Source organism: Dicentrarchus labrax, unplaced genomic scaffold, assembly GCF_905237075.1.
Source record: "Dicentrarchus labrax unplaced genomic scaffold, dlabrax2021, whole genome shotgun sequence".
Lineage (NCBI taxonomy): Eukaryota > Metazoa > Chordata > Actinopteri > Moronidae > Dicentrarchus > Dicentrarchus labrax.
Window position 1 is genome coordinate 6,747,333 of NW_026136715.1, and position 24,980 is coordinate 6,772,312.

Genomic DNA, 24,980 nt, shown 5'->3' on the forward strand with positions numbered 1-24,980 from the left:
GGGGGTGTTGCAACATGCAATCACACTGTTAGGGAGTGATGACTCATGTTTTATAGTCAGCTCCCTCTTCTGTTAAGCCATATTCTCACACACTCTGCATGCAGGCTGCTGTCCATTTCCTTCCTGTTTACCTTCTACCTCATACAGAGGAATGCAACAGTGCATGGCAGCGAAAGAGGAGTTTCATGCTGTTATCGTATCCGGCCAAACCTGATATTGGAATGTATTGAATTAAAATGCACACTTTCACAAACTGAGAAACAGATATTCACAGCTCATCATGCCTTCCTACTGTTATTCCTTTACAAGTAAGTTTTCAGTGTAACATATGCTGTGTTTCTCCTTTAAGGTCCTTTAATACATATTTAACCACATGTTTATAAAAATAAAATAAAACAGATTCACCTCAAACATGTGGTAAAATATAGAGAGGTAGATTTTTAAAAGACCAATCAAAAGCTCCCTGTGCGTCATGACGTCATCGCCCGCCTGCGTAACGTCGACAGAAGTGTAGGATGTAACGTTAGCACAGGACGTGGCTAGGGAGCTACTAGCAACAGTAGGACGCCCCGAAAATACACAAACATCGTGACTAGGATCTGTTTTACTGTGTGTTCAAGTAAGTATACGACTCGGTTATAATGTTTTCTCCCGACGTGGCTGATTGTAAGCAGCCATTTGTCGGTGCAGTTTGTCCAGACTGAGGTCTGTCTGGTTAGCTCGGTGGCTAATATCCAGAGGAAACCAACGGTACCGTGGGCGATGCTGCTGTTATCCAGTTAGCAAGCGTTAGCCACCTTTTAAATACATGGTACTGACACCTGAAGAGAAGCATTTGGGCTGTTTATTCAACACGACACCGGTTCGTCTCGTTATAAACCCCGAAGGCAGCGCGATTTAATGCAACACTGACAGCGGACCAACATCATACACGTAGCTACTGTTAGCATGGAGGGGTAGCTTGTTTTGCAAGGCATGCTGAGTGCGATGGGAGGAAAAAAAGGGGATCTGTAAATCGCCTCCAGACCGGTATGTTCTGCTTTCACTGAAATTAGGTCAGCCACCAGTCAGCTGGGACGACAGGATGCTCTCCTCAAGATGTTGGAGCTCGGCTGGTAACACAAAAGTCGGGGAGATAATGTTCGTGAAACCCACACAACGTTACCGATCAAGGACGTCGCTTTTGGGCTCTTGGATGTGTCTGAATATGGCTGATACCATGGAGTACATTTAATTTATAAAAAAAAAAAGACTACACGTGTTCGTTAGATGGCAATATTCCCCTCGTTTTTACCTTTTTATAATGTTATCCTAGTAGAGAGAGTGTCTGATGAGGACGAGGAAGGTTAGAAATCACTGATTGTCTGCAGATAAACTGCATTATATTCATCATGTGGGGTTAGATTACATTGCATAACATAAGTTCATCTAACCAGCAGCTACCCTATAGTCTCTTGAAAACTAAATAACCATGTGATGATATAATTTTTTTTGCAGGGATTGTCTGTGTCTCTTTCACCAGACAGATTGTTTCTGCCAGATATGACGAATCAGCACTACATCAAGAGCTGAATGGAAGCATTTGAGGCCTTTTGTGAGTGAGGTAGTCCGAAAGCATTTGTGTGTGTGTCTGAAATATCTTCAGTCCTTTTATTTAATGTAGTCAAGTTGTCTGAAAAACCTAATTTGCATGGTTGTGTGTTGATCAGGAGGTTGCGGGTCCCAGTAATGTACCATGGGGTACGACGTTACGAGGTTCCAAGGGGAGGTGGATGAAGACCTGCTGTGCCCTATATGTAGTGGAGTGCTCGAAGAACCAGTGCAGGTAAGTGTCTGTCTGAAAGAATACCCACTCTGAATTGTATCAGCGTTTTTCAAATGTGTAATTTGTGTTCTCATTTTCATTTCAGGCTCCACATTGTGAGCATGCCTTCTGCAATGCCTGTATAACACAGTGGTTTGCGCAGCAACAGATTTGTCCTGTTGACCGCACAGTAGTGACACTAGCTCACCTCCGGCCTGTGCCCCGCATCATGCGCAACATGCTGTCCAAACTTCAGATCAGCTGTGACAATGCTGGTTTTGGCTGTACGGCCACGCTGCGGCTGGACCAGCTGCAGTCACATCTCAAGGACTGTGAGCACAACCCCAAAAGGCCTGTCAACTGTGAGGAGGGTTGTGGGTGAGTGGCTTTCATGTGACAGAAAATGACCTAAAAAAATAATAAATTAAATTTTTGCTGTAAATTATTATGAATATATGATTTGCAATGTATGACCTGTCCTCTGTATGGTAGGTATTAAAGCCTCTATTTTCTCTCCTGTTATTTTCTCACCACCACCACTCTTGCAGGCTTGAGATGCCCAAAGATGAGCTGCCCAACCATAACTGCATCAAACACTTGCGGAGCGTCGTCCAGCAGCAACAGACAAAGATTTCGGAGCTGGAGAAAACTGTGGCTGAGCATAAACACCAGTTGGGGGAACAAGTAAGAACATTTGCCTGCTTATTGATTTATTAGCCGCTTTGTGAGCCCAGTACGGATAATGTTACTTACAAATGTGGAATGGGTTCATATTGACAGTTATACTGAGTAGATACTGTGGTTCACTCTAATTCAGTTACTAAAATGCTTTTTGGGATTTGGGTTTATTAATTGCTCAAAGCATTTGGGTACAGATTGTGGTTATTGTTTGGTAGACTGTTTGCCTGACTGATCACTTGAGTTTGATATGTCTGTGTGTTACAGGTTGGTATGGATGCGTGTCTCTATATATGTTCTGTTTGATACAGTAGTAGAAGTAGAAGAATATTTATATATGATTATCATGTAACCATATAAGGCACTGCTATTACAAATATATTCTTAACAGTTAGATTGAAATCTATTGGAATCTGACAAAACTAATACAACTGAGGAAAATCTAATAAAAGTGAGTGAAGGGAAGGAAAGAAAGAAATTGAAGAAAATTGATATGTGAATATCTCACATTCTGATCCATGCAGCCTTTCAAGGCAGCCACTAGGCTAATTAATTGAAATAAATTCCTTACTTTTAGGAGATTTTGTGAAATCCGTCTCTGAATGATGCTTTTTAAATTCCAGAAACGGGACGTTCAGCTGCTAAAAGCCTACATGAGAGCAATCCGCAGTGCTAACCCTAACCTGCAAAACCTTGAAGAGAGCATCGAGTACAATGAGATCTTGGAGTAAGTGAAATTTCATTATCTCCCCTGCTTTGTATTCTAATATAAAATAATATAAACTTTATCAGGGAGATGCAGCTGTGTCTCTAATTTCTTGTGGTTTATCTTCTCTTCAGGTGGGTGAACTCCATGCAGCCCGCAAGAGTGACACGCTGGGGTGGCATGATCTCCACCCCCGACGCCGTGCTCCAGGCAGTCATCAAACGCTCCCTCATCGACAGCGGCTGTCCTCTCTCAATTGTGAATGACCTGATCGAGAACGCCCACGAGCGTAACTGGCCGCAGGGACTAGCCACGCTCGAGACACGACAGATGAACAGGCGCTACTACGAGAACTATGTTGCCAAGCGTATTCCTGGCAAGCAGGCAGTGGTGGTGATGGCCTGTGAGAATCAGCATATGGGGGAGGATATGATCCTGGAACCCGGCCTGGTCATGATCTTTGCGCACGGAGTGGAGGAGATCTTATAACTGTACGGCTTGCTGAGCTGATTCAGAGACAAGTGGGGACGTTTTGCTTGGGGGTTTGCTGTGACGAGTAGGTTTTTCCTTGTTGGAGTGAAACCTCCCTGAAAAATCTGGCTTATTTAAAATAAAATCTTATAACAGGCTCACTCCTAAGCTTGATACCTATGCCTTAAAGTAAGGACAAATATGTTATGAACCTGTCGAATAGAAACTTAATCTGACTGATATCTAAGATAAAAGGTGAGATGTGATGTTTACAAGGTTTATATTTGGTGCATTATATGATCTGATTGTTCTGCTCCATGTCCTAATATAGTAATAAGCTTGAACCCCATGTTTAATGTCCGCAGTTGTATAAATGCTTGTAAATACAAATACTATATTGAATTATAAATGTCATTCTCTTATTCCTCTCACTGTAATTAGATTGTGATTTTTGTTTATCTCGTTTCTGTTTTGTCGGCCTGTGTTACTGTCTGCAGGGACGTTGGCTCAGAAGATTTTTTTCGCGTGCTTGCTTTAGCGTTTAGTTTCCTGTGAATATTTCACAAGACATTGTGCTTCTCAGTTTAGATTGTCTAAACCTTCTGTGCCATTTGTTTTATTTATTGTGTTGCCTTTTACACAAAAATGCTTGAAGATGTTACCATTCGATGTATGGAAATCTGCCTTTTTTGGTGCATTTGAAGTTTATTGCAGGAAGAAAATCGATTTTGTGTTTTCTTTGTTGCCTCAGTTGTATATATAGTCTGAATGTTGGGTCCAGTTTAAGTGTTAAATTTGAAGTTCAACATTTCGGAATTAACTATGTATAATGAATTTTTATTTGACAAATCATAATGGGTCTCTTGATATGTTAGGTGATCCATATGTCTTTTTCTGATAATTGAAGTATAGACATTGATCTTCTCATTCTTCACAGTTAGCAACCGTCTGTTCACTGACGTCACTAAAAACCCATAGCTTGGAGATTGTAAAAAATATTTGTAAAGTCACAGATATGGCTTTTGAGAGGTAAAATGTTTCACCATTAGTCACTTATTGCTGTAGTAAGACAAACAAGACTTCAGACATCCGCTATAAAAAGCCTACACAAGTGCGGTAAACAGATGAGTTTGCATTGTGCCCTTTATTGTTTTCCCTGTTAATGTTTTTATTTGTTTTGTGTCTGTTATGTACTGTGCTGTACAGACAAGAAAGTAATAAAAAATGTCAAACTTTATCCTTGAAGAATGTATTCTCTCATTGGGATAACAGGATTTTTATATTTAGCATTTTAATTAGGAAAAAATGCAGTTCCTAATTTTACCACACCATGTCATCAGAGATCTGCAGGGAGGTACATTACTTAAGGGCACATCAGCTTAATACATTATGTAAAAAGTTCAATCTGGAGAAAATGATTGCTGCTTTTAAAGAAAGCAGGGCAGTGAGGAGGAGAGGTGGCATGTGAAGTGCTTGTTGATCCAGGTTAAGAATATGAAGAGGAAAGTTTAACCACAAAGATCAGTGGGAGGAAGGTCTGACTGCTTTGACCTGACTCACACTTCTTTCTCTGTCTAACCCAGACACCCACATGCTTTCCATGTCTGTTATCCTCTCTTGCCAGCCTTGTCCTCATTGTGGAGCCTAATCCCTCGCCATTGTGGTCACTGGAATGTGAAATCATGTGCTTTACCAAATACTGTGGCTCTGTTATTGTCCACACACATTATTATGAGATGTGGTTGGTGCTACACGGCGTACAGCAGTCCCCGTACTTAGAAACATGGTACACCACAGATTAAGTTACGGAATATGTTTCAAGGACCTCAAAACATTTCTACAAGCAACACATTCATATAAAATGTACAGCATAAATATGAATGCAGTGGTGGAGGAAGAAATCAGATCCTTTACTTAGTAGTAGTAGCACCAAATGTAGGCTACAACACAAATACTGGATGATCCTTAAATAAAAGGAGCAAGGCCACTCTGTAAAAGTACTCTCTTACAAGTAGTCCTGCACTGAAAATGCTTCTTAATTAAACATTAAACTACTAAACTGAAGCATTTTCTTGTTGTTGGGTAAATTTAATCTTTTAAAAATACATCCATTATATGTTTTGTAAGTATTTTTTTAATTAGTGAAATAGCAGCTATAGTTGTCAAATTCATTTTTTCATGTAAAAAAGTATAAAGTGGCAAGAAATGGAAATATTCAATTAATTACAAGTACTAATTTGTACTTCAGTGCACTATTTTAGTAACCGCACTGTGTCATTCCACCGCTGCCTAATACTCGCTTCTGATTGGCTGCCGGTGACCGTTAAACTGATTCCTCCAATCACCGCGATCCAAATCACCGCGCAATGCGCGTCAAACTGCTGGTAACCATAGCGACGACATAAAAGAAACGGTAGCGGTTGAACTCCTGGTGAAAAAAACAACAACAGCCTAATCATTAAGTTAACATATTAATGTGGTCAGATACTAATTTATTGATAATGTTTTGGTCACTAATAATGGCTGCTAGCTATAAAAAATTAATAATAATAATCTAATAAGGCTGTATGTGGTGGCGCCATTGTATTGTAACGTTTTTCCATATATTGTAACAGTATTATTGATTTTTTTTTTTTTTTTTGTGGCATGTTATCATAAAACCATAGCTTAGCCTTGCATAACAGGACATAACACCAGAAAGAAAGTTATTTTTTCTTGTAGCCTAGTACTGCAACCGAGACTCCACATGCAACTATCAGTTTGTGTAAAACATTATTCAGAAAATGTTTGGTGTAACGTTATATATATATATTGCATGTTATTTCCACTGCCACGCGTTACAGTTGCACAATTGTAACGAACACGACTTTCTCAACTTTGCAGATGGATGCACGCCGGTGTGACGGGTGTGTGTATTGGCTAGCAGAGAGGGCGCAGAGCAGCTGAGGCGGCGCTTGACAGGAGGGATCCGCTCACTCACGTTCTCTCTCTCTCTCTCTCTCTCTCTCTCTCTCTCTCTTTTGCTGTGCATTTGTTCCCTGCTTCCACTCCGACCGACCGACCGACCGACCTGCAGCCCTCCGTTCAAAGTTAACGGCCACTTCGCATCTGAAGGCAGCGTTTTGACTTTTTGGTTGCAGAGCTTTGCACCGCGACGACTGGCTCGTCCACGGAGGTGGCCACAGAAAGGTAGATTAATCTCTAAAAACAACAAACAAACAGTAAGAAGGTCCGGGCTCGGCGTATTGATTGAAGTTTTGATGCAGCTCCGAGCGGCTGCAGATAGAGTCAAAATACGGGGCGATTATTTGAGTCTGTTATTGTGGGGTTTTTTTTTTTTTTTTTAGGGATTTAATGTGAAATCGAAGGACGTGCATCCGGTAAACGACAGCTCCGTGCATGGGATTTAAAAAAAAGAGAAATAAGAAGTGTGTTAATAACAGAGTAATTCACTCAGCCGAACAACAACCAGCAGGGCAGACCTATTGCATTTTAATGCACGGCCCCCTGCCTCTTCTTTTTATACCTCATAAAGGCATAATTTCAGTTCCCTTTTGCCGTGTTTTATGATTGTTAATGTCAAGCTACTTGAGTTACCCATGGGAGAACCCTTCTCTCAGTCTATTTAGAGAATTGAACAATTCCTCTGTCAGAGTCGAGGCTGGTTGAGCTTTCAGGGGGTGTCTGAAGTATCTGAGCTGTCATGTCTGCAGATGCTCACGGTGCAAAGAGCTCCTTTATATGTTTTTATTCAACCCTGACAACACATGCTACAACTTGATATGTCACCAGTACAGTTTTATAGTGGAGGGTTTTCACTGTGTGAAGTAGATCATGGTGGGCGTTGGTGGGCACTGTCACTGCTGTGTGGTTTTTTTTTTTTTTTTTTTTTTTTTTACCCCTTTCACTGTGTTGGACTGCAAATAGTGAATGTGACATTCAGCCCTCATGCTAAGCAGGAAAAGAAAACATACTGGAAGAGCCATAACAACATATAGCCAGCTCTGTGTTTTTCCCCTTTTTTGCCTGCATGAGCAACTTTATTTCCAGGTGACTCTTTCCGGGTTGAACTGTGTGCTCATTATGAGGCAGGTACTTTGAGTCCCAGTGGTATTCATCAGTTTCTAGCTGCAAGAGAGTTTTCAGGCACAGGCAATCAATGCTGTAGCCAGGTCAATTGTCCCGTTGTTAATGTTAACATCAGAGGCTAGAGGCTGTAAATGAACTAGAAATAAGTCCATTTTGTGATCTGTGTTTTTTTTGTTTTGTTTCTAAATGTTCTGCTATGTGGCGTCGCTAGCATGATCAGAGAAATGGCACGAATGCCTTTTGTTTACAGACTATTTCACTTCTCTAAATACAGCATTTGTATCTTCCATTTAGCCTTCACTTCCTTCATTATATCATCACACTGAGTCTGCCTGAATCCAATATTAATGACTGGGGTTTTTTTAACCCCTTTGGCTCTGGTAAATAAACTGTCATACCAGTTATTCAGTATTTTCTTCTCACGTCATACGAGGGATTAGAATTGGCCTTTTGAATTCTCAAATGCTGTAACTTAACGCATCACTCCTCTCTCCTAGTTGAGCTCGTCTATTCATAGTTAGAAGGTGAATCATAGGAGCAAAAAACAATCTTCTTTGTGAAGATCCCGGATCTCTGAATTACTGACATGATAGTGGAGAATCCTACGTCAGTGAGTTTCAGATTGAATCATTTAAAAATGTTATTTCATTTTCAGTCTTGGACAGATCTGTGGGGGCGAACCAGGCGAGACTCTTTGATACGTGCAAACTCATCATAAAAGCCATGTGGCTGTTGTATGACAGCTTGTACCCTCACAAGTCTGGGCAGGTTTGAGGGTTTTTTTTTTCCTCTGTGTGGTGGCGTGGTGTTCTACAAGGCTGCCTCCACATAAAAAAAAACTATTATGTAAGTCACATTCAAGTCTGAACTCCGAGTGATGGGCAGTCCTCACTTTGAAGCTGTGGAGAGAGCAGTGCCTCGCCCACATTTTCCGAGAAATCTGTGATTCATGCTGTGGTGAATGCCTTTAGGGTGTTTTTTTCTTCATTTTTCTCTCGTGTTATTGTCTGATTTGTAATCCATGTTTATTGTGTTCAAGTTCCCCTAGTATCTCTACTAACCGGAGCCTGTTGTAGTTTGCATATCACTCAATTCTTCAAGCACGAGGGGAATCCCCTTTTTAGGCACCGTGTCCAGTTGTGAGCTTGCCTTTTACTTATTACTTTTGATCCTGCTCATTATTTGTTTTTCATTTGATGAATCTTACACCAGCCAGATCTGTATTTTATCTAAAAATCCACCTATCCAGGAACATGCATAACAGCCTGGGTGGTTTTAATAGAGTCTGTTAAAAACATTTGCCAGTAGAGTAATACCTACTATACTGCACTAAAATGAAGATGTCAAACAACCAGGGGAAGTAGTGGTTTGGAGCTGCAGCTCTAGGGATACATAAATGTGAAAAAGTGGCTTTTTGTTCTTTGATAGTTCCACTAAGTAAGTAAAAAATTACTGCTGGTTTGTAACTTTTAGCTCGGCCTGCGAAGTGACCCCTTGAGCAAACAGTCCATTTATAGTAAGGGAGTATTCCCCTGTTCATGCAATGAGTCACAGTAGCATCTGCATGTAGAATGCAGTGTAGAGCGTGGCCCCTGTTTTTGAAGGTCAAACGAGGCTCCTGGCGTGGGAGGAGGTGGAGTGACGAGGAGGAAGACTCACAACGACTGACTGGGCTCTCCCCTTTCCCTGAGCTGATTGCCTCCCTCTCTGCCTGTTCCTCCTCCTACCTGTTAGTCACCCGTGGCAGCACTCTGACGGAGAGCAGCTGATGGAGGGAAACACTTTCCATAGCAACCAAGCATGTCCGTCCTCCCTCTTCTGTTAACCTGATGCAATCTGTACACACTTCAGTCTAGAGAATTGTTGTAGTTTCAGGAGGAAAACAAATGGCCCAACATTAGATGTAGACTTCACTTCACAGAGAACCTACGCAGTGTTTTCCAACCACAGGATGACGGAGTCTATGGCTTGCACTCTGCAAGTGTTGCAAAACAGCAGATTTCCTTGACACAAGGCGTGGGCGTTATGACAGCTTGCACAAACATTAGCCTGTATGGAAAAAGGTCATCCCCGAGTGCACCTTGAAATCGTAAAGAGAGTGCTTTATGGTTATTGACACGTTTTCATCGAGACGCTGAGGGTTCGTAATGAAATGCCTGGCATGTGTGACTGAAAATGCCAACTCTATTGTTCACTCCAATCCCCCAATTATTTCACTGTGTGAATTATTATAAAGCTATTGCTTTGGTGTTTTTCAGTTGAGTGGTCAGAAGTAAAAGGCTTGTGTCGGGCTCTGAACAGACGGTTTTTCAGTGGTATGGGGGTGTAGATGTTGCTTTTTCAAGCTGTTGCTACTTGAAGAACCACTTTAACATTTAAATTGTTCTTTACTGCTATTTGAAGAACTACTAGTGGCCCTGCATAGAGCAAGGAGGCTGTAGTTCTCGTGCATGTCGGCTCAGAACATGTGCTGCGCCATTTATTCTGTACTGATTATATGGTGCGACATTTTGTTCAAACAAAATTATACCTGAGACAGTCTGTCAGTAGAGCTAACCAAAGTAAATCACACTGAATGATGGCGATGTGACTCCGCGATGTGTTAGCTCACATTTAAATCTTTCTCATGTCTACACAACAGAGTGTCTACCACATAAATGTTTCTATAAAGCAACATAAACAGTTCCCTCGTAAAGCATGTACCATTTTACTTTAGCCCAACAGTGTAACCTTATTGAGAGCCAGCCCAGAAAGTGGTTGGTCACATGGTCTATAATAAGTCTTAACAGGAATTTGACATTCCTCAAACTTCCTGAAATATTTATACTTGCTTCAGTAAGCTCATTTAGATGGTCGCCTTTGTTTTTTCAAAACCAGTTGTCTCCTCATCCCACATGGAGACGACTGGCTCTGTACATATTGCACTTATTATTTATCTCATCTCCTCTAAGTGCTGGAAATGCCTCTTCCTGTGCTTCATTTTCATACTGATCCTGATTCCTACTGCACGTTGTGCACGCAAATCATTATCTAATCAGGAAGTGAGGAATCAGATTACTCAGATAGGCTTGAGATCTCGTTGAAGCAGACAATAATGATGATACTCGGGTCGGTAAGGAGACAAAATAGACGATGCTGCTCATGACATCACACTGCTCTGGAAAGCATAACAACAGGAAAGGAAAAAACAACAACCCAGGAGTCATCTAAAACAAGAGGTGTGCCTGATGCCTATTTTTGGTTTATTTATAAGACAGTGTTTGAAGATGGAGTCAGGAGCATATTTTTAGAATAAACAGTTTTTGGCTGTAATCAGGTGATCAGTAGCAGGCAGTGTTTCATGATTCCTTCGTGTGTCACTTCAGTGTCGATGCAGACCTGGCCCACCTGATCTGCTGCATAAACAAGCGCTAAGCTACTGACCTTTTTAGGGAATTAACTGAGGACAGTGTGAACCTAGTCCAGTGACAGCAAACGGATTCATATCACATGTAAAGAGTGGGTGTTTTTTTTTTTTTTTTTCAGTATATTTCATTTCTTTTTCTCAGTGCGTTCTTTGTCCCTTAAGTACTCTGATTTTCTGTTCAGTGCAGGCAGCCGTCACTGATACCTGTGTTGGCTGCACTTTAATGTGTGATAACACCTGTGAACAACAGTGTGAACAACACAATTACAGTGAGGTCCTATTCATCAACCTGGACTGAAAACCAACACACAGTATTTTATCTGCTCTGGTCTTGTATTTGTGTAAGTGATGATAGAACGCTGTTGATATCAGAAGTGATATCATATTTACTTTACGTGTGTATTTAACAATTCTGCTACACCAGATTTAGTATATTTATCTCATTCTATTTTAAACTTTTCCCCCTCGTAATATCCTTAGTAACAATCACATTAAGTGGGGAATTGCCAGAATTGCTACTAGATACTTGATTTTAAGCCAGAAGGCTGCTCTTTAAGGACCGTACCAGCTTTTTTTTCTCCCCTTAAGTACAAACCATTACTACTGACCATTTTCCAGTTTCCAAGTTTCTCACTCTCAATCTGCCTTTCCTGCTTTATGTTCCAGCCTTCCGTCGCCATTAAATTCCATACAATATTAAAATCAATTAGAAGACTATTTAAACTTTCTTCATTTGTATACTCCCACAGAGTGGTGAAAAAGGTGTATTTATTGTTTTCAAAGGGCCATAGTGAGTGCATGGTAATGTAGGTGAAGTGCAGATTGATTTAGAGTCTTAACTGCATTACCCCATAATGATAATGTAATTTAGACAGAACCTAATGCAGTTTGCTGTGATGGATAACACAACTCAGGCTTCAAATGTCAAGAGTTATGTTAAGTATTTGTGAGAGAAATCATGTAAAATCACTTGTTCAAAGCAACTTTTTCTTAATAAGTGATAAATAGGGGATTATTGTAAAACATAGTGTAAAAGGTAGAGGTGTAACTGACTCAGTAATGCCCATTACACAGCAATATCTATCTAAAGTCTGCTAACATTAACAAGCATTAGGCACCATAAGCTACTGGTCATATCAGACCGAGTAAGACTGTAGCAACAAAAATAAATAGAGTAAGAGTGCATTTTATCGCTTAATAATTCAGAATTATGTTTGTTAATGTCTTTAAAAATATTACAGTCTTGTTTTAACATAAATATTCTATTAAACACTCCTCTTACAAGGAATGCATCAGTGAATCAGAAAAGCATGCATACTATTTATTGGTGCTTATTATGACAGACCTGCCTGGAAAGATCTTGGCTAACAGATTGTAATTGCCTTCCATATTGATTATCAACATCTGCATTAGGCATTCTTTAAACTCCATATTGATCTATACCTATATTTGTTATTGCAACATCTTATTGGCATGCATCTGCAACAGCAACAGGATGTCAGGATGACACTTTTCTCCACTCCATTAACTAGTTCCTTCTCTTTCTTCAATGATTAATGAACTATACATTTGTTTGCTTGTTTTCCTGTCATCAGGGAATCTTCTACTATTATGTTTCAACAGCATTTGTTTCTTTTGATGAAAGCATTCATAGGAAACCCACCAAATGTTTATCCAGACGTCATGCCTCCGACTTTAGGACGACATGCGAGGCCATTGTTCATTGCGATTGCAACCACATTTTCTGTGTCAGATTCAAATTTCATGCTCGCTTTCAGCCTTGTTTGACATTTAGGTCTCTTCCTTTTGTTTGGAGGGGAGGTCCCTTGATAAGCCAGTTTTTGTTTTTTTTTGACCTGTCCACAAGATGTTATTGTTTATCTCTGTATTTATTACAAGACTTCCTTGTACTCTTTTGGGCTAAACTAAACCAAACACTCCCTATATCTGGTATTCTATAAATCGAATGTGGGCCAGTGAGTATATGGAAAGAGACTGTGGGTGCAGAAAATCCCTAGAGCCGAAGTACCATGGGTACCTTTAGCCTGAAATAATTCTAGCACCAGACTTTGGCCCAGTTTTGAGTGGCTAGTTGCAAGTTACTGGTGAGAAACGTAAAATAAATACAGTATTTAGACATGAGTGCACTAAATGGTTTATATTAAGCAGTGAAGCTGCATTTCAGAGCCTCATACAAGGAAATAAAGACTGTGGGTTTATGAACACGGACCACAGTGAAATATAATGTTGGTTACCCATAAAAACCTGTTTTATATGTTCACCAGAACGTAAAATACAGATGCACTGCAGATGTTCTGCACGATTCTACATATCCTCTTACAGATACTGACTTCTGCCTCTGCTTCACTCAAACTTTGGATGTTGAGTGTAAATCTCCCTGTCTACAATCATGGATTTTTACAGTGCGAGTTGGAAGATGCTATCTTTTGCTTGCAGCCATGCTTTCATGTTTTACAAAGAGGCAGGCTACTGTGCACCCACCTTCTCTTTTTTCTCCGTCTATGTCTCACTGTTTCTCTCGCCTATGCACAGGCAGGCAGTTAGTGCAGAAGCAGGCACCATGTCCACCCCCACAAACCCAGAGGTGAAGGAACTGAGCCCTGTCGACTTTATCCAGCTACAGCAGTACATTGAATGTGAGTACAGACAGGCGGGCGGGCGGGCGGGCAAGCAGGCTTTCTCAGCGCTTAACACTCTCTCCCCCCCTCCTCCACTTCCACTTCCACCCACACACACACACTCATATACACTCGCTCATGGTTTCTCGTATCTAGAGGAGGTAGCAGTCTGCCACATTCTGTTTTTGTGCAAATAAAGCATGCACATCTTTTGTGTTTTTCCCTAGATAAATCTATATTCATTGTGCAATCATGTGTGTTCGTGATGTGTCAGAAATGAGGATTGAAAATGTTTTGTGTCCCTGTTGTGTGACCTGTGTGTCTTTGCTTCCAGACTGCAGCTTGAAGGTGAAAGACGTGCTGAGGGAATTTGATGCAGATGGCAGTCTGGCCCGGCACAGACATGGAGAGGTGAGGGGGTGGGGGTGGGGGGTCAGTGTGTCCTGCTGTTCACCATCAGGTCCACTCCTCCAAAACTCACTCACAGGGATGTCAGCTATGAGGCACATAACTAAACTGAAATATGGCACTCAGTGGAGCAGTTTAGTGAGAAATTAGAATTTGATTTATGTGTACTGTGCCGTTATTAATTGTCCTACGCTGATTAATTAGATTCAAATCCATCGATCATGTTGACTAAGCTGTCCGTTAGAAATATCTTCAGCGCACTCGAGCAAGGTTGCAAATATAAATTGCCTTCTTAGTTTTGCCCACGCAGCAAGGCTTTGCTGAACAGTGTGCTGGCTGCCCTCATGCAGTGTAAGCTCAAATGTGATTGAAAAAAGATATTTCCAATACTGTACATCAGTGGCTGACACTGCCAACTAATTTGTGCAGGAAGCAAATGCAATGATTTGTGATGGATCATTTGGCTGCATACAGTTTAATTAGATAATTGGAAGGAAATGGAAATGTTTTTAATGGGCGAAAACACAAATATTGCCATGAATTAGAAGTTAATAGCTGTTAAAATACGCAGAACAATTAAGTTATTTGTTTAAAATGTTGGTGCAGAATAATGATGCTGTTTCCTTAGCCTCACTCTCATTTGTCCTTTTTTTGTGATCTAGCTGCCTTGCAGTGGCATTATTTATTACTAGAGCAGCTCTGCAGGGTATCAACCAGGAAAATGGAATAATGTCAACAAAAAATGGGTTTGTGGTTCACTATTATCGAGGGAATATTGCTTGTTAGCCCTGTAGGATATTATCATGTGAGAAAGACAGATACCAGGCGACACAGATGGACTAATATCTTGAAAACCCTGCAACCACTCCAACGTCATGTTTTTACCTAAAAACAATGGCTTAAATGTTTCTGAGAAACATCTTGGGCTTTGAAAGCGTATCTCAACCGTCACTGGATTTATTTACGTGACTTTCAAGGTCTTAACAAGGCAGTTTTTCTGAGTAAGCAACACGTCAGATACAACATTTTCACAGTGTCAACAATGTGATCGTCATCTTCCCTTATTTTCAGAAGAGGTGAATTTGAAAAATGCAGAAGTTAACATGCACACACACACACACACACACAGAGTTAAAACGTTTCATTTTACATGCAAAAAAACCACTGTAAATAAAATATGGCTCTCCCATTCATTCTTTCCCAGTGCATCAATGAAGAAGGCTTTCGTCTGTTCCTGAAGACTTATTTAGAAGTGGAAGACTTCCCGGTGGATCTCTGCCAGAGACTCTTCCGCTCCTTCCAAAACTCTGAACCCACCCGGGAAGACAGTGCCAGTGAGATTATACACCATGTATTAACACAACTCACTGCCTCCATGCTACTTTGCAGCAGGCCCTTATCCATTTACGCCATGGCCTATTTGGCATACATTCATTTATCACCACATGCCTGTGAGGTACTGTTTGTGCAGATATGGTAACCAGAGTATTCACAGCCGTCCCTCTCTCTCCTCCGTCTCTCCTGTAGAGGAGGTCTTTCTGAAAGATGTTTCATGTTACTTCTCTCTGCTGGAGGATGGCCAGCCCAGGGACAAGCTGGAGTGTGAGTTTTTCTTTGTTTCTTTTATGCCCAAAATAATTTGAGTTATGACTTGATCCAGCACTTCCACTTTCTTTTCCCCTCTCTCCTTAGTTGCTTTCAAGCTCTATGACAGAGACGGCAACGGAGTCCTCGACAGCTCTGTAAGAGAAAATCTTTTAGGTGTGATTGTCAAAATCAGTGTAATATTCTGGCCTTAATTGTGGATCCTACTTATCCAGTTAAAGGTTCTTGATCAACATTTAATTTAAACTATTGTATTATATAGGCCGCACTACTAAAACAAGTCTTTACTCTCTCTTTTTAAATAGGAGGTGGATAGGATTATTGCTCAGATGATGCATGCTGCCGAATACCTTGGATGGGATGTGTCAGAGCTGAGGCCGGTAAGTCCCAGAATGCTCTACTTTGAAATGTAGTCTCTTAAACACAGGAAAGCCTGTACATACTGTACTTTCAGCCATGACAACGTAGTAAATGTACGTATAGATAAACACATTTGTTTGCACAAGATATCTCTTACATCATTACATACTATATATGGCAGTTCTTGTTACTCATTTGCTAGGGTTTGTGAAATGAAGCTTATCTAGGCCTACAAAGTCAACAAATTCCCACACATTACTTGTATCAGGAAACATATGGCCAGTTTTAAGTAATAGAAATGTGTGTGCTGATTGGATAATAACAATCAAATCTAATTTCATCAGGTTCTCAAGGACATGATGACAGCAATTGATGCCGACAGCAGCGGCACAGTGTCTCTGGAGGAGTGGGTGGAGGGAGGCATGAACAACGTTCCCTTGCTGGTCTTGCTGGGTCTGAAGGTGCTTTAAAAACAGCATGTTTCTCTTTTCAATAAGTGTTGGGCCCCAAAAGCCGAGCCTCAGGTGTATTTCATTTTTACAGCAGGTGTCTCACAAAGTGGTAAAACCTACTTTTACTGCTCCTGTGAAACCCTGGCCTTGCCGTGCCACTCCTCTGTCCTTCGCCTCCTCCCCGTCCATAAGGGCCTTTTTGCCGACTCAGTGTTACAGGGTGTGGTAATGTCATCTCCTCTCATGCAAGCTCTGCACCATCAAAGTGCTTTAGTGTTTTCCAATTACTCTGCACAATCTGTGCCCACATTTAACAAAGTGCTCGCATAAAATAGGCATCTTAGCGCTGATGCACTACACTTCACTAAAGAAATGAATCATTTTGATATTGGGTGTACGTATAAAAATGGTTGTCTTAAATCAAGGACAGATCAGTTTTGTTTTATGGGTGTTGTTTAATGTATTGCCAGATATGTAAAAGCTACTTACTGTTAAACAGCAATATAAAACCATGAACTAGACCCTGTCACTGGGTTTGGCCTCTACCACAATGCCAGGGACTTCCCCTCAGGCTATTTCTAGCCACCAATGGACATTTGAAGCCTGGTGTGCATGAATCCAGCCCCCTCACAGTTGCTCTGTGCTGCCCCGCTATGCCTCATGCAGTAAGCGATAGGCTGATGCATCATGTCAGGGGGAAAAAGTGTGTAATCTGAATAAGAGCGCTGTGTAAACAGATTGAAAGCAACCTTATAATCTTGTGTTGAGAATTTGAGATTATAGTCAGTGTTGATTTGAATACCCATGGTGCTGAACTGTATGTCATGATATCTAGAGCCACTACATACTGCATAATCAGCTATCTCATTAATGCAAGGTTAGTCATGTGTGGGTGTGAAAAAAAACTGTGAAATGCAGGCCACATTGTTTTTGTGAAAAGGTTTGTGTAGTTTGATCCAAAAATTTAACAAAGGAAACAGATATAAGCATTTTTTATTACAAACATTTAGGTTTACACAGCAGCAAAGATCTTAAATGTGATGTTCTCTTGTTTTTTCATTGTCATTTTCAACGAATACTCCTTCAACAACCAGATGACCCAGAAGGACGGTCAGCACCTTTGGAGGATGAAGCATTTCAACAAGCCTGTTTACTGCAATGTGTGCCATAGCATGCTGCTGGGCCTGAGGAAGCAAGGACTGTGCTGCACCTGTGAGTACCTGAACTCACCAGAAGAGGGCAACACTACAGTGACATTTATAACTGGAACTGTGGCGTCAAAACTGGGAATTGCATCCTTTTTAGATTGATACTCATCTGTCATCCTTACATTTTACAGGATGATTTATATTAATGTAAACATCATATGACAGCTGGGTTATGTGTCCTGTTGTGCAGGCTGCAAATACACAGTCCACGGACGCTGTGCTAACAGGAACCCGGCTCCCTGCACCCGGACGTATGTGAAGTCAAAGAAAGAAACGGGGGTATGCCAGTGTCTCTATGACAACATTTACATTAACACTGACCGTCTAAGTTAGACGTTATCCTGCTGAGTTCTGTTATGTGGACGTTAAAACATTCATCTCGCATTTCAGGTTCCAGCACACGACTGGGTGAGTGGGAACTGTGACTCGAGGAAGTGTGATAAATGCCAGAAGAAGATCAAGAGCCTCCAAGGCTTAACAGGGAAACACTGTGTGTGGTGCCACACAATGGTGAGGAAGCATCTCAGTGTTTGACTGATCTTTAGGAATAAACAGTTACATTGTTTTTGAGCAATGAGGAGAAGATGTGCATTTTGGTTATCAGGCATCTAGCCTCAAATGTACCCATAATGCTTTTGATTCAAATTCAGTCTGGGGAAGCTTATATCCTCCTCCTCCTCCTCCTCCTTCTAACTTTACTGCCTATTTACACTGTAAGCAGTAAATGAAGCATAAATGCAAAACTAAATCTTTTAAAAAGATAAATCTGGATCAGCTGTCATCACTGTTGTGCTGGGGGTTTATGTAATGCGTCACTGTTTTTCTGTTTTCTACAGCGTCATGATGATTGTGCAGACCAAGAGCCAACAGAGTGTACCTGTGGGCAGCTCAGAGACCATATCCTGCCTCCATGGGCAATATATCCTGTTATAAAGGTACTGAATTGTCCTCTGGCACATTTCAAGCACATGTACAGTACGAACAGTGCCTGTCACACCAACGCAGAACAGCCCAGGGCTGTTTTTTGTTGTTGGTAAACCCTTTTCACCTGTGTGGCAGGTACAGCTAGTACAGTTTTTTCTTTGTCCTCAAAGGGAAGGAAAAGCTATTACATTTCTCTTGTTTATTCACTGTGTGCCTTTGTTTTGGTCCCTAAAGGAGAGACCAAACAATGTAAAGAATGGCTGCTCAGGCTCAGCAGAAGACAGCGAGCTTAATACAACTCCTGATGGACAAGTGCTTCAGGTATTATTTACCTCAGTGGAGGCTTCGATTAATACTTACAACCTGACATCTGAGTAGTCTACATTTGATTTGGCTATATGTACAGTAAATGAGCATCTGTTTATCATTGAACAGATCAGCGCTGTGCCAAACACTCATCCTCTTCTAGTGTTTGTCAACCCTAAAAGTGGAGGCAAGCAGGGGGAAAGGTGAGTCCAAAGAAGAATACGCTCATGAAGAAATAGATGTCTAATACATGCTCTTTGTTTAGCCTGGTTTTGTGTATTTCAGAGTCCTGCATAAATTTCAGTATTTACTGAATCCACGGCAGGTATACAACCTTTCAAATGGCGGACCCGGACCAGGGTGAGTAATCTGTACGACATATTATCATGTCAGCATGACATTGAAATAGATTTTATTTTAAAATACACAGACCTGAATATTAGAGCATTTCACAGCACAATGTCCTGTGTCATGCTTTGCTGTTACAGTTCCCATTATCTTTCTTTCAGATTGAGTTTCTTTAGAAATCTACAGGATTACAGGATCCTGGTGTGCGGGGGAGACGGAACAGTTGGCTGGATTCTTGACGCAATAGGTGAGATAGTTGGATCTAGGACTATAAAACACGCGTCAACTTCCACACCATGAGCTGCTGGTAGAAATCATTGTGACTCATTTCCTTTTTCCTCCTTTTTTTGCAATCAGACAAAGCCAATCTGCTAGTACGGCCACCTGTTGCTGTGCTTCCTTTGGGCACAGGAAATGACCTTGCACGATGTCTCAGATGGGGAGGAGGTAAGAAATTAATATCTTGGAGTTTGAGAGTTTCCTTTTTTAAGAACATAGTGAAACAGTTTGCTCTGTATGCTCTGTTGCTATGTGTGTGTTTGTTTGAATGTGCTTCAGCAAAAGAGAAGTTCTCCAAATGCTTTATTCTATATTTGTGCACATGAAAGCAGTGAGTCATGTTGGTCTTCGTGTGTGTTGCCTCTCTGAAGGATATGATGGTGAGGATCTGAGTCGTATTCTTAAGGACATCGAGGGGAGCGCTCAGGTGCTGATGGACCGCTGGAGCGTGCAGGTCATCACAGACGAGAATCAGGAGAAGGGCGACCCGGTGCCATATGAAATCATCAACAACTACTTCTCTATTGGCGTTGTGAGTTTCTCAGAAATATATCACACGAGAGGAAGTTTTTCAGGTTTGGATCATTTGGATCGTTGTGTTTTGTTGACAGGATGCCTCCATTGCCCACCGGTTTCACACAATGAGGGAGAAACATCCCCAGAAATTTAACAGCAGGTATGCTTTAAACAGTTTGGTCTAACACATTCAGTCTCTAGGGTACTTCCTCAGGAACAACAAACAAAGAGAAATACCCCATTCATAGTAATAACAACACAGTTTTAACAACAAAGCAGACCTCTATTTTATCATCAGTTTTACTTTTATTTTTTCTGTTTTCTGTAACGGATTTTTAAAAAAAAAATGAATGCAGGTGGTGACAGCAGATGTCTGTGGTTGCAGCTTGACTCCTCCTCCTCCTTAAAAGCTGTGTGTTCTTAAACCTGAAAATGAAATTAAAATCTCACTAAAACCTAAAAAAAAAAACACACACACTTTTTTTGTGACTGCAGAATGAAGAACAAGCTGTGGTATTTTGAATTTGCCACTTCAGAAACCATCTCTGCTTCCTGCAAAAAACTGAGCGAAAGTCTAACAATCGAGGTGAGAATGCGGCATCAGCGTTACCAGAATTGCAAGTGTGTTGCACTGTTTCTGTAGTGTGAAAAATAACTGTTCCCACAACCAGACAGTGTACTGATGCTTTACATTGTTTCTGTCACATGCTGCTCTTCACTCTTCAGTGCTGTGGTACTCCACTGGATCTCAGTGGCGTGTCTCTAGAAGGGGTTGCTGTCCTGAACATTCCCAGCATGCATGGTGGCTCCAACCTATGGGGTGAAACCAAAAAAGGGGACACTAAGGGACTGACAAGTCAGGAGGAGCCTGAGGTGATCATCGACCCAGAAATCCTGAAAGTGACCTCCCAAGGTATTTTGTCTTTGACCTCAACTCTACTGAACGGTGACTTTAGACCAGAGTGCATGTGAGATTATCAGAAGCCTTTTAACTTCTTTCATCTAAATGTTTTCGTGTTAAAGCCCACAAACTCCGCTCTCATCGAGCCCCTTTCTAGCTGCAGCGGGAAGCTGTTTTTAGCAGAAAGGTCCTGATAAACACTGTATGCTGCCTGTCCAGCACCAAATGGCAGACAGACAAAAACAGAGCTAAAAGCAAAGTGAATATTGGACTCGTCTGCCAGACACAAACAGGACCCCAAAATAAATGATAATGTTGGATGTGTAAATAGGCAACTGTTGGCTAAAATGCTTGCCTATTTATTTATTTATGGTGATAATTTGTCAGATGTGTTTTCTCAATGATTCAAGGTTATTTAATTGTCATTTAAAATGCAGGATTGTATAATGGACGTAGTATAATAATCTGCTGCTCCCCAGTGGTCAAAAAAGCCATTAATGCAGCTTTAAGGGAGGGGCCATTTGCACAAATCATTTAATGCATTAAATTAAACTGGCTCTCACGATTCATCAGATTCATCAGCCCACATGATGACAGCATTGGTCTAATGTATTTTTTAGTGCTCTTGTGGTAAACCTGCAATAACTGATTTCTCTGGCCGCTTGAGGGCAGCAGAGAGACTGACCTTTCAATATTATATGGTGAACTTGTTTGCAAATTGTTGCCTATTTACACATCCAGCAGACACAGAGCAACAGTAGCATTCATTTTGAGTCGAGTTTCTGTACACTTGTGTGATATTCACTCTCCTTTTAGGTCTGATTTTGGTCTCCACCAGTTCCTGAGGGAAATATCTATCTCTTTAGCTGTTAAATACTCCAAGTGGGCTGTTTGGACTTGAGCAGGGAGGGTACAGCTTCCTGCTACACCTGGAAAAGTGGTCCCCTATAACATGTGACCCCATAGCCTCTTTAAAAATATTTGCACTTTGAACTGTTACAGATATAGTTTTAGTATTATATTTCACATAAATGTATGTAATAGATCCAGTTTATGCACAGTATGATAACTGTAAACATGTCGACGTTCCCGCTCCGTGGATGTTCAGTATGTCCGTGTGTTCTCGTCAGATCTCAGTGATCGTCGACTAGAGGTGGTCGGCCTCGAAGGAGCCATGGAGATGGGGCAGATATACACAGGCCTTAAGAGCGCTGTGAGGCTCGCCAAAACGTCACAGATCACCATCAGGTGAGAAACTGCCACGCAGACGTGTTCAGACTTGTCCGGCTTTTGGGCTCTATGTGACTTTGATCACCAGCTGAGGATGATACTTAGCTGGTTCTTTACATAACAATAATTAAGTATGCTGGCTTTCCTTTTGGTATTTTAATTACACATTTGGGTCATTGATTTTTGTTACCTGATGCAGTTTGTTGATCCCTCTTTGCTTTGCCCCCAGGACGAAGAAAGCATTACCGATGCAGATAGATGGAGAGCCGTGGATGCAGCCTCCCTGCACGGTAAATATACCACACAGACCGTTTCCTCTTTAGGGCAAGACCATAAATTAAATACTGGAGCAAAATCTCCCATTAGCAATAAAATAAAATTAGTAGAAATGTTTTGATTTGATTATATTTTTATATTTCCTTTTCAGATTCACATCACACACAAGAATCAAGCCAGTATGCTGATGGCTCCACAGGGCAAATCATCTGGTTTTTTCAACTACAAGTAAAACCCGATTACTACGTGCCGATTGTATATAGAGGACTGACACTTTTTCTGCATGTCTGTAACACATAACTGAAGCATAGAACTGTATGAATGCAAACTATATGGTGAGATATGTTTGCATCGTGGCAAAATGATTTTGACCAAATGTACTCTTTTTATCAATACTCGACACTCTCGCTGCCTCCGTCTCAGTGCTCCACAGTTAATGGAGAATGTTGCTCTGTAGGAACTTAAAGTAAGGTTAAAGTAAAGTGAATAGCATGCTAAAAGAAGAATATTCAGCTTCATGTGCCTTTTAAACATCTGTTCTCTATGGTTATGGCTTAGGAGGAGGACATACAGAGCATCGTGTAGGCATGCACTCTGGACATAAACCACGTAGTATTGCTGTATAGCTTGTGGCTGTAAAGATGCTGTGAAAGCCGGACACATATATATATATATATATTCTTGTCAAATTGGAACCAGAAGAGAAGGATAGATGCGATTACGCTTTAGATTGTGGCTGACATTATTTTCCTCCCTTTCTAATTTTTTTTCCCATAGATTTTTAGGAGATACTTGAAAGTGTTTAGGGGAACAGTAAAAGGAGAATCATTGCCAAAAGGGGTCTGCACGTTGATCCGCTGCAGCAGTCAGCCTACTCTGCTGTTCCTGTGTGTGTGTGTGTGTGTGTGTGTGTGAGCGACTGCGTGTGTGTGAAGGCAGAAAGTGTTTTGTAGTACTTGTTTAGCGCAGAAAGATGTTCACTTCTAACTTGTAAATTTCTGGAGGAGTCGGATTTGAATTGGTTGGTTCAGACCAGTTTTAAATGTATGTAGTTCTTATTTAAATGCTTTCTCAGTCATATCATTTCAATGTATCTGGAAGATGTTAATGTAATATGCCTGAAATAATACACTGTGTAAAGATTTTAATAAATCATCTGGACTTCAACGTTTGGTATACTTCTTTCGTTTAATTCCTTATGTGGTAAATTACTATTTGTGTCCACCACAAGGGGGCGTCATCTACTTTTTACTGATGCCCACAGATGGCTGCAACATGTTCACGTTCCCCCTGACTCAAAATAATAGTTTTCTCTTAGACTAAAATTCTGATTGTACAACTTAATCTCTTTGTTGTCAAAGACAGGATCTGTGTGTAGAATAAATAGTAGTTTGTTCTGAGTTAATAGCACACCTAACTTTAGTGAGAAGGTTTGTGTGCCAGCAACAGATGCTGCCTTCAGATGCTGTTGGACAAATCATGATTACATACTGTATGTCTGGAAACTTTGCCAACAGCTGCTGCTCAGAGTGATTTAAACAACTGTTTGCATATAAAAGAAGCCATCAATTTCAAGAATTAAACACATGTGCCTTAGCATGGCTCAGTTTCATTGAATTATATATAGAAAAGCCTTAAAGAGCACCTCAGGACATGTTTTAATAAAAAATACTTCCACTCCCAGCGGGCCCATTGAGTCTTTCTCAGTGTATGTGTCGAGGAAGTTTCAAATGTCCACGTCATGGTTTTATTAGTTGCATATTGGACCTTTATGGTTACCAAACAGGTGGAGATGTCACAAAATCATGCTTGTATGTAACTTAAACTCGGATTTAACGTGGGCACAGAATGAATGAACGTGAGTCTCAAACTCTGCACAGTGAAGCTCGAACAGCGGGGCTCTGCTTCACAGATATAAGTTGAATTTGAACCCACAAGCTTGTATCATACCATCACTGATGAGAACTCACACAAAAATCTTCCAGGTCAATAAAGTTACTGCGATTTCTACTGTAAGGAATGAGTGGTGCTTGTTCACAACTATTCATTGAACTTAGGTAAGTTAATTCTCCCCTTTAAGTCTCAATATAAACATTGATTTATGTCTGAAGCTAATGTTGAATGTTATTTCCTTGATAAACACATTAATCGTTTGATTTATAAATTATCAGAAAAGAGTGAAAAATGTCCAGCAAAATTTCTATATCAAGGTGAGATCTTCAGATGTTTTGGGGGTTTTTTTGTACAAAACTACAAATATATTCAGGTTACATTGAAATAACACAGAGAACAGCAGAAGATCCTCACATTTTAGAAGCAGACACTAGTGAATGATTGTCATTGTTGCTTTAGAAATTACCAAAAAAAAAGATTA

At 40.8% G+C, this 24,980-nt stretch overlaps 2 protein-coding genes across 3 annotated transcripts; both read left to right on the plus strand.

Moving 5' to 3' along the window:
* Positions 1–494: 494 nt before the first annotated feature.
* rnf41 (ring finger protein 41) lies at positions 495–4,896 on the plus strand. Of its 2 annotated transcripts, none has more exons than XM_051425295.1 (7): positions 495–619; positions 1,498–1,603; positions 1,710–1,825; positions 1,911–2,182; positions 2,353–2,488; positions 3,106–3,209; positions 3,323–4,896. In XM_051425295.1, exons 3-7 carry the CDS (start codon positions 1,736–1,738, stop codon positions 3,675–3,677), a joined length of 957 nt encoding a protein of 318 aa, XP_051281255.1. In that variant the 5' UTR covers positions 495–619; positions 1,498–1,603; positions 1,710–1,735; the 3' UTR covers positions 3,678–4,896. The 2 variants fall into 2 exon arrangements, with proteins under 2 accessions (XP_051281255.1, XP_051281254.1); XM_051425294.1 differs by having other exon boundaries at positions 1,498–1,594.
* A 1,777-nt stretch (positions 4,897–6,673) lies between these two features.
* dgkaa (diacylglycerol kinase, alpha a) lies at positions 6,674–23,773 on the plus strand. Its single transcript, XM_051425287.1, has 24 exons — positions 6,674–6,848; positions 13,708–13,811; positions 14,128–14,204; positions 15,406–15,535; positions 15,729–15,803; positions 15,894–15,943; positions 16,112–16,186; positions 16,511–16,627; positions 17,713–17,830; positions 18,017–18,105; positions 18,217–18,336; positions 18,663–18,761; positions 18,985–19,071; positions 19,186–19,259; positions 19,342–19,416; positions 19,566–19,651; positions 19,762–19,851; positions 20,055–20,215; positions 20,295–20,359; positions 20,695–20,785; positions 20,926–21,112; positions 22,231–22,348; positions 22,560–22,620; positions 22,758–23,773. The coding sequence occupies exons 2-24, from the start codon at positions 13,736–13,738 to the stop codon at positions 22,836–22,838; spliced, it is 2,202 nt and encodes a 733-aa protein (XP_051281247.1). The 5' UTR covers positions 6,674–6,848; positions 13,708–13,735; the 3' UTR covers positions 22,839–23,773.
* The last annotated feature ends 1,207 nt before the right edge of the window (positions 23,774–24,980 follow it).

What these genes read in the sequence shown, in the direction of transcription:
- dgkaa (XM_051425287.1), top strand. Translation starts at nt 13,736, where the DNA reads ATGTCCACCCCCACAAACCCAGAGGTGAAGGAACTGAGCCCTGTCGAC. An exon ending in GCGAAAGTCTAACAATCGAG is followed by an intron (nt 20,786 to 20,925) that starts GTGAGAATGCGG and finishes TTCACTCTTCAG; the next exon opens with TGCTGTGGTACTCCACTGGA. An exon ending in GGATGCAGCCTCCCTGCACG is followed by an intron (nt 22,621 to 22,757) that starts GTAAATATACCA and finishes TTTCCTTTTCAG; the next exon opens with ATTCACATCACACACAAGAA.
- rnf41 (XM_051425295.1), top strand. Translation starts at nt 1,736, where the DNA reads ATGGGGTACGACGTTACGAGGTTCCAAGGGGAGGTGGATGAAGACCTG. An exon ending in AACTGTGAGGAGGGTTGTGG is followed by an intron (nt 2,183 to 2,352) that starts GTGAGTGGCTTT and finishes CCACTCTTGCAG; the next exon opens with GCTTGAGATGCCCAAAGATG. An exon ending in GAGTACAATGAGATCTTGGA is followed by an intron (nt 3,210 to 3,322) that starts GTAAGTGAAATT and finishes TCTTCTCTTCAG; the next exon opens with GTGGGTGAACTCCATGCAGC.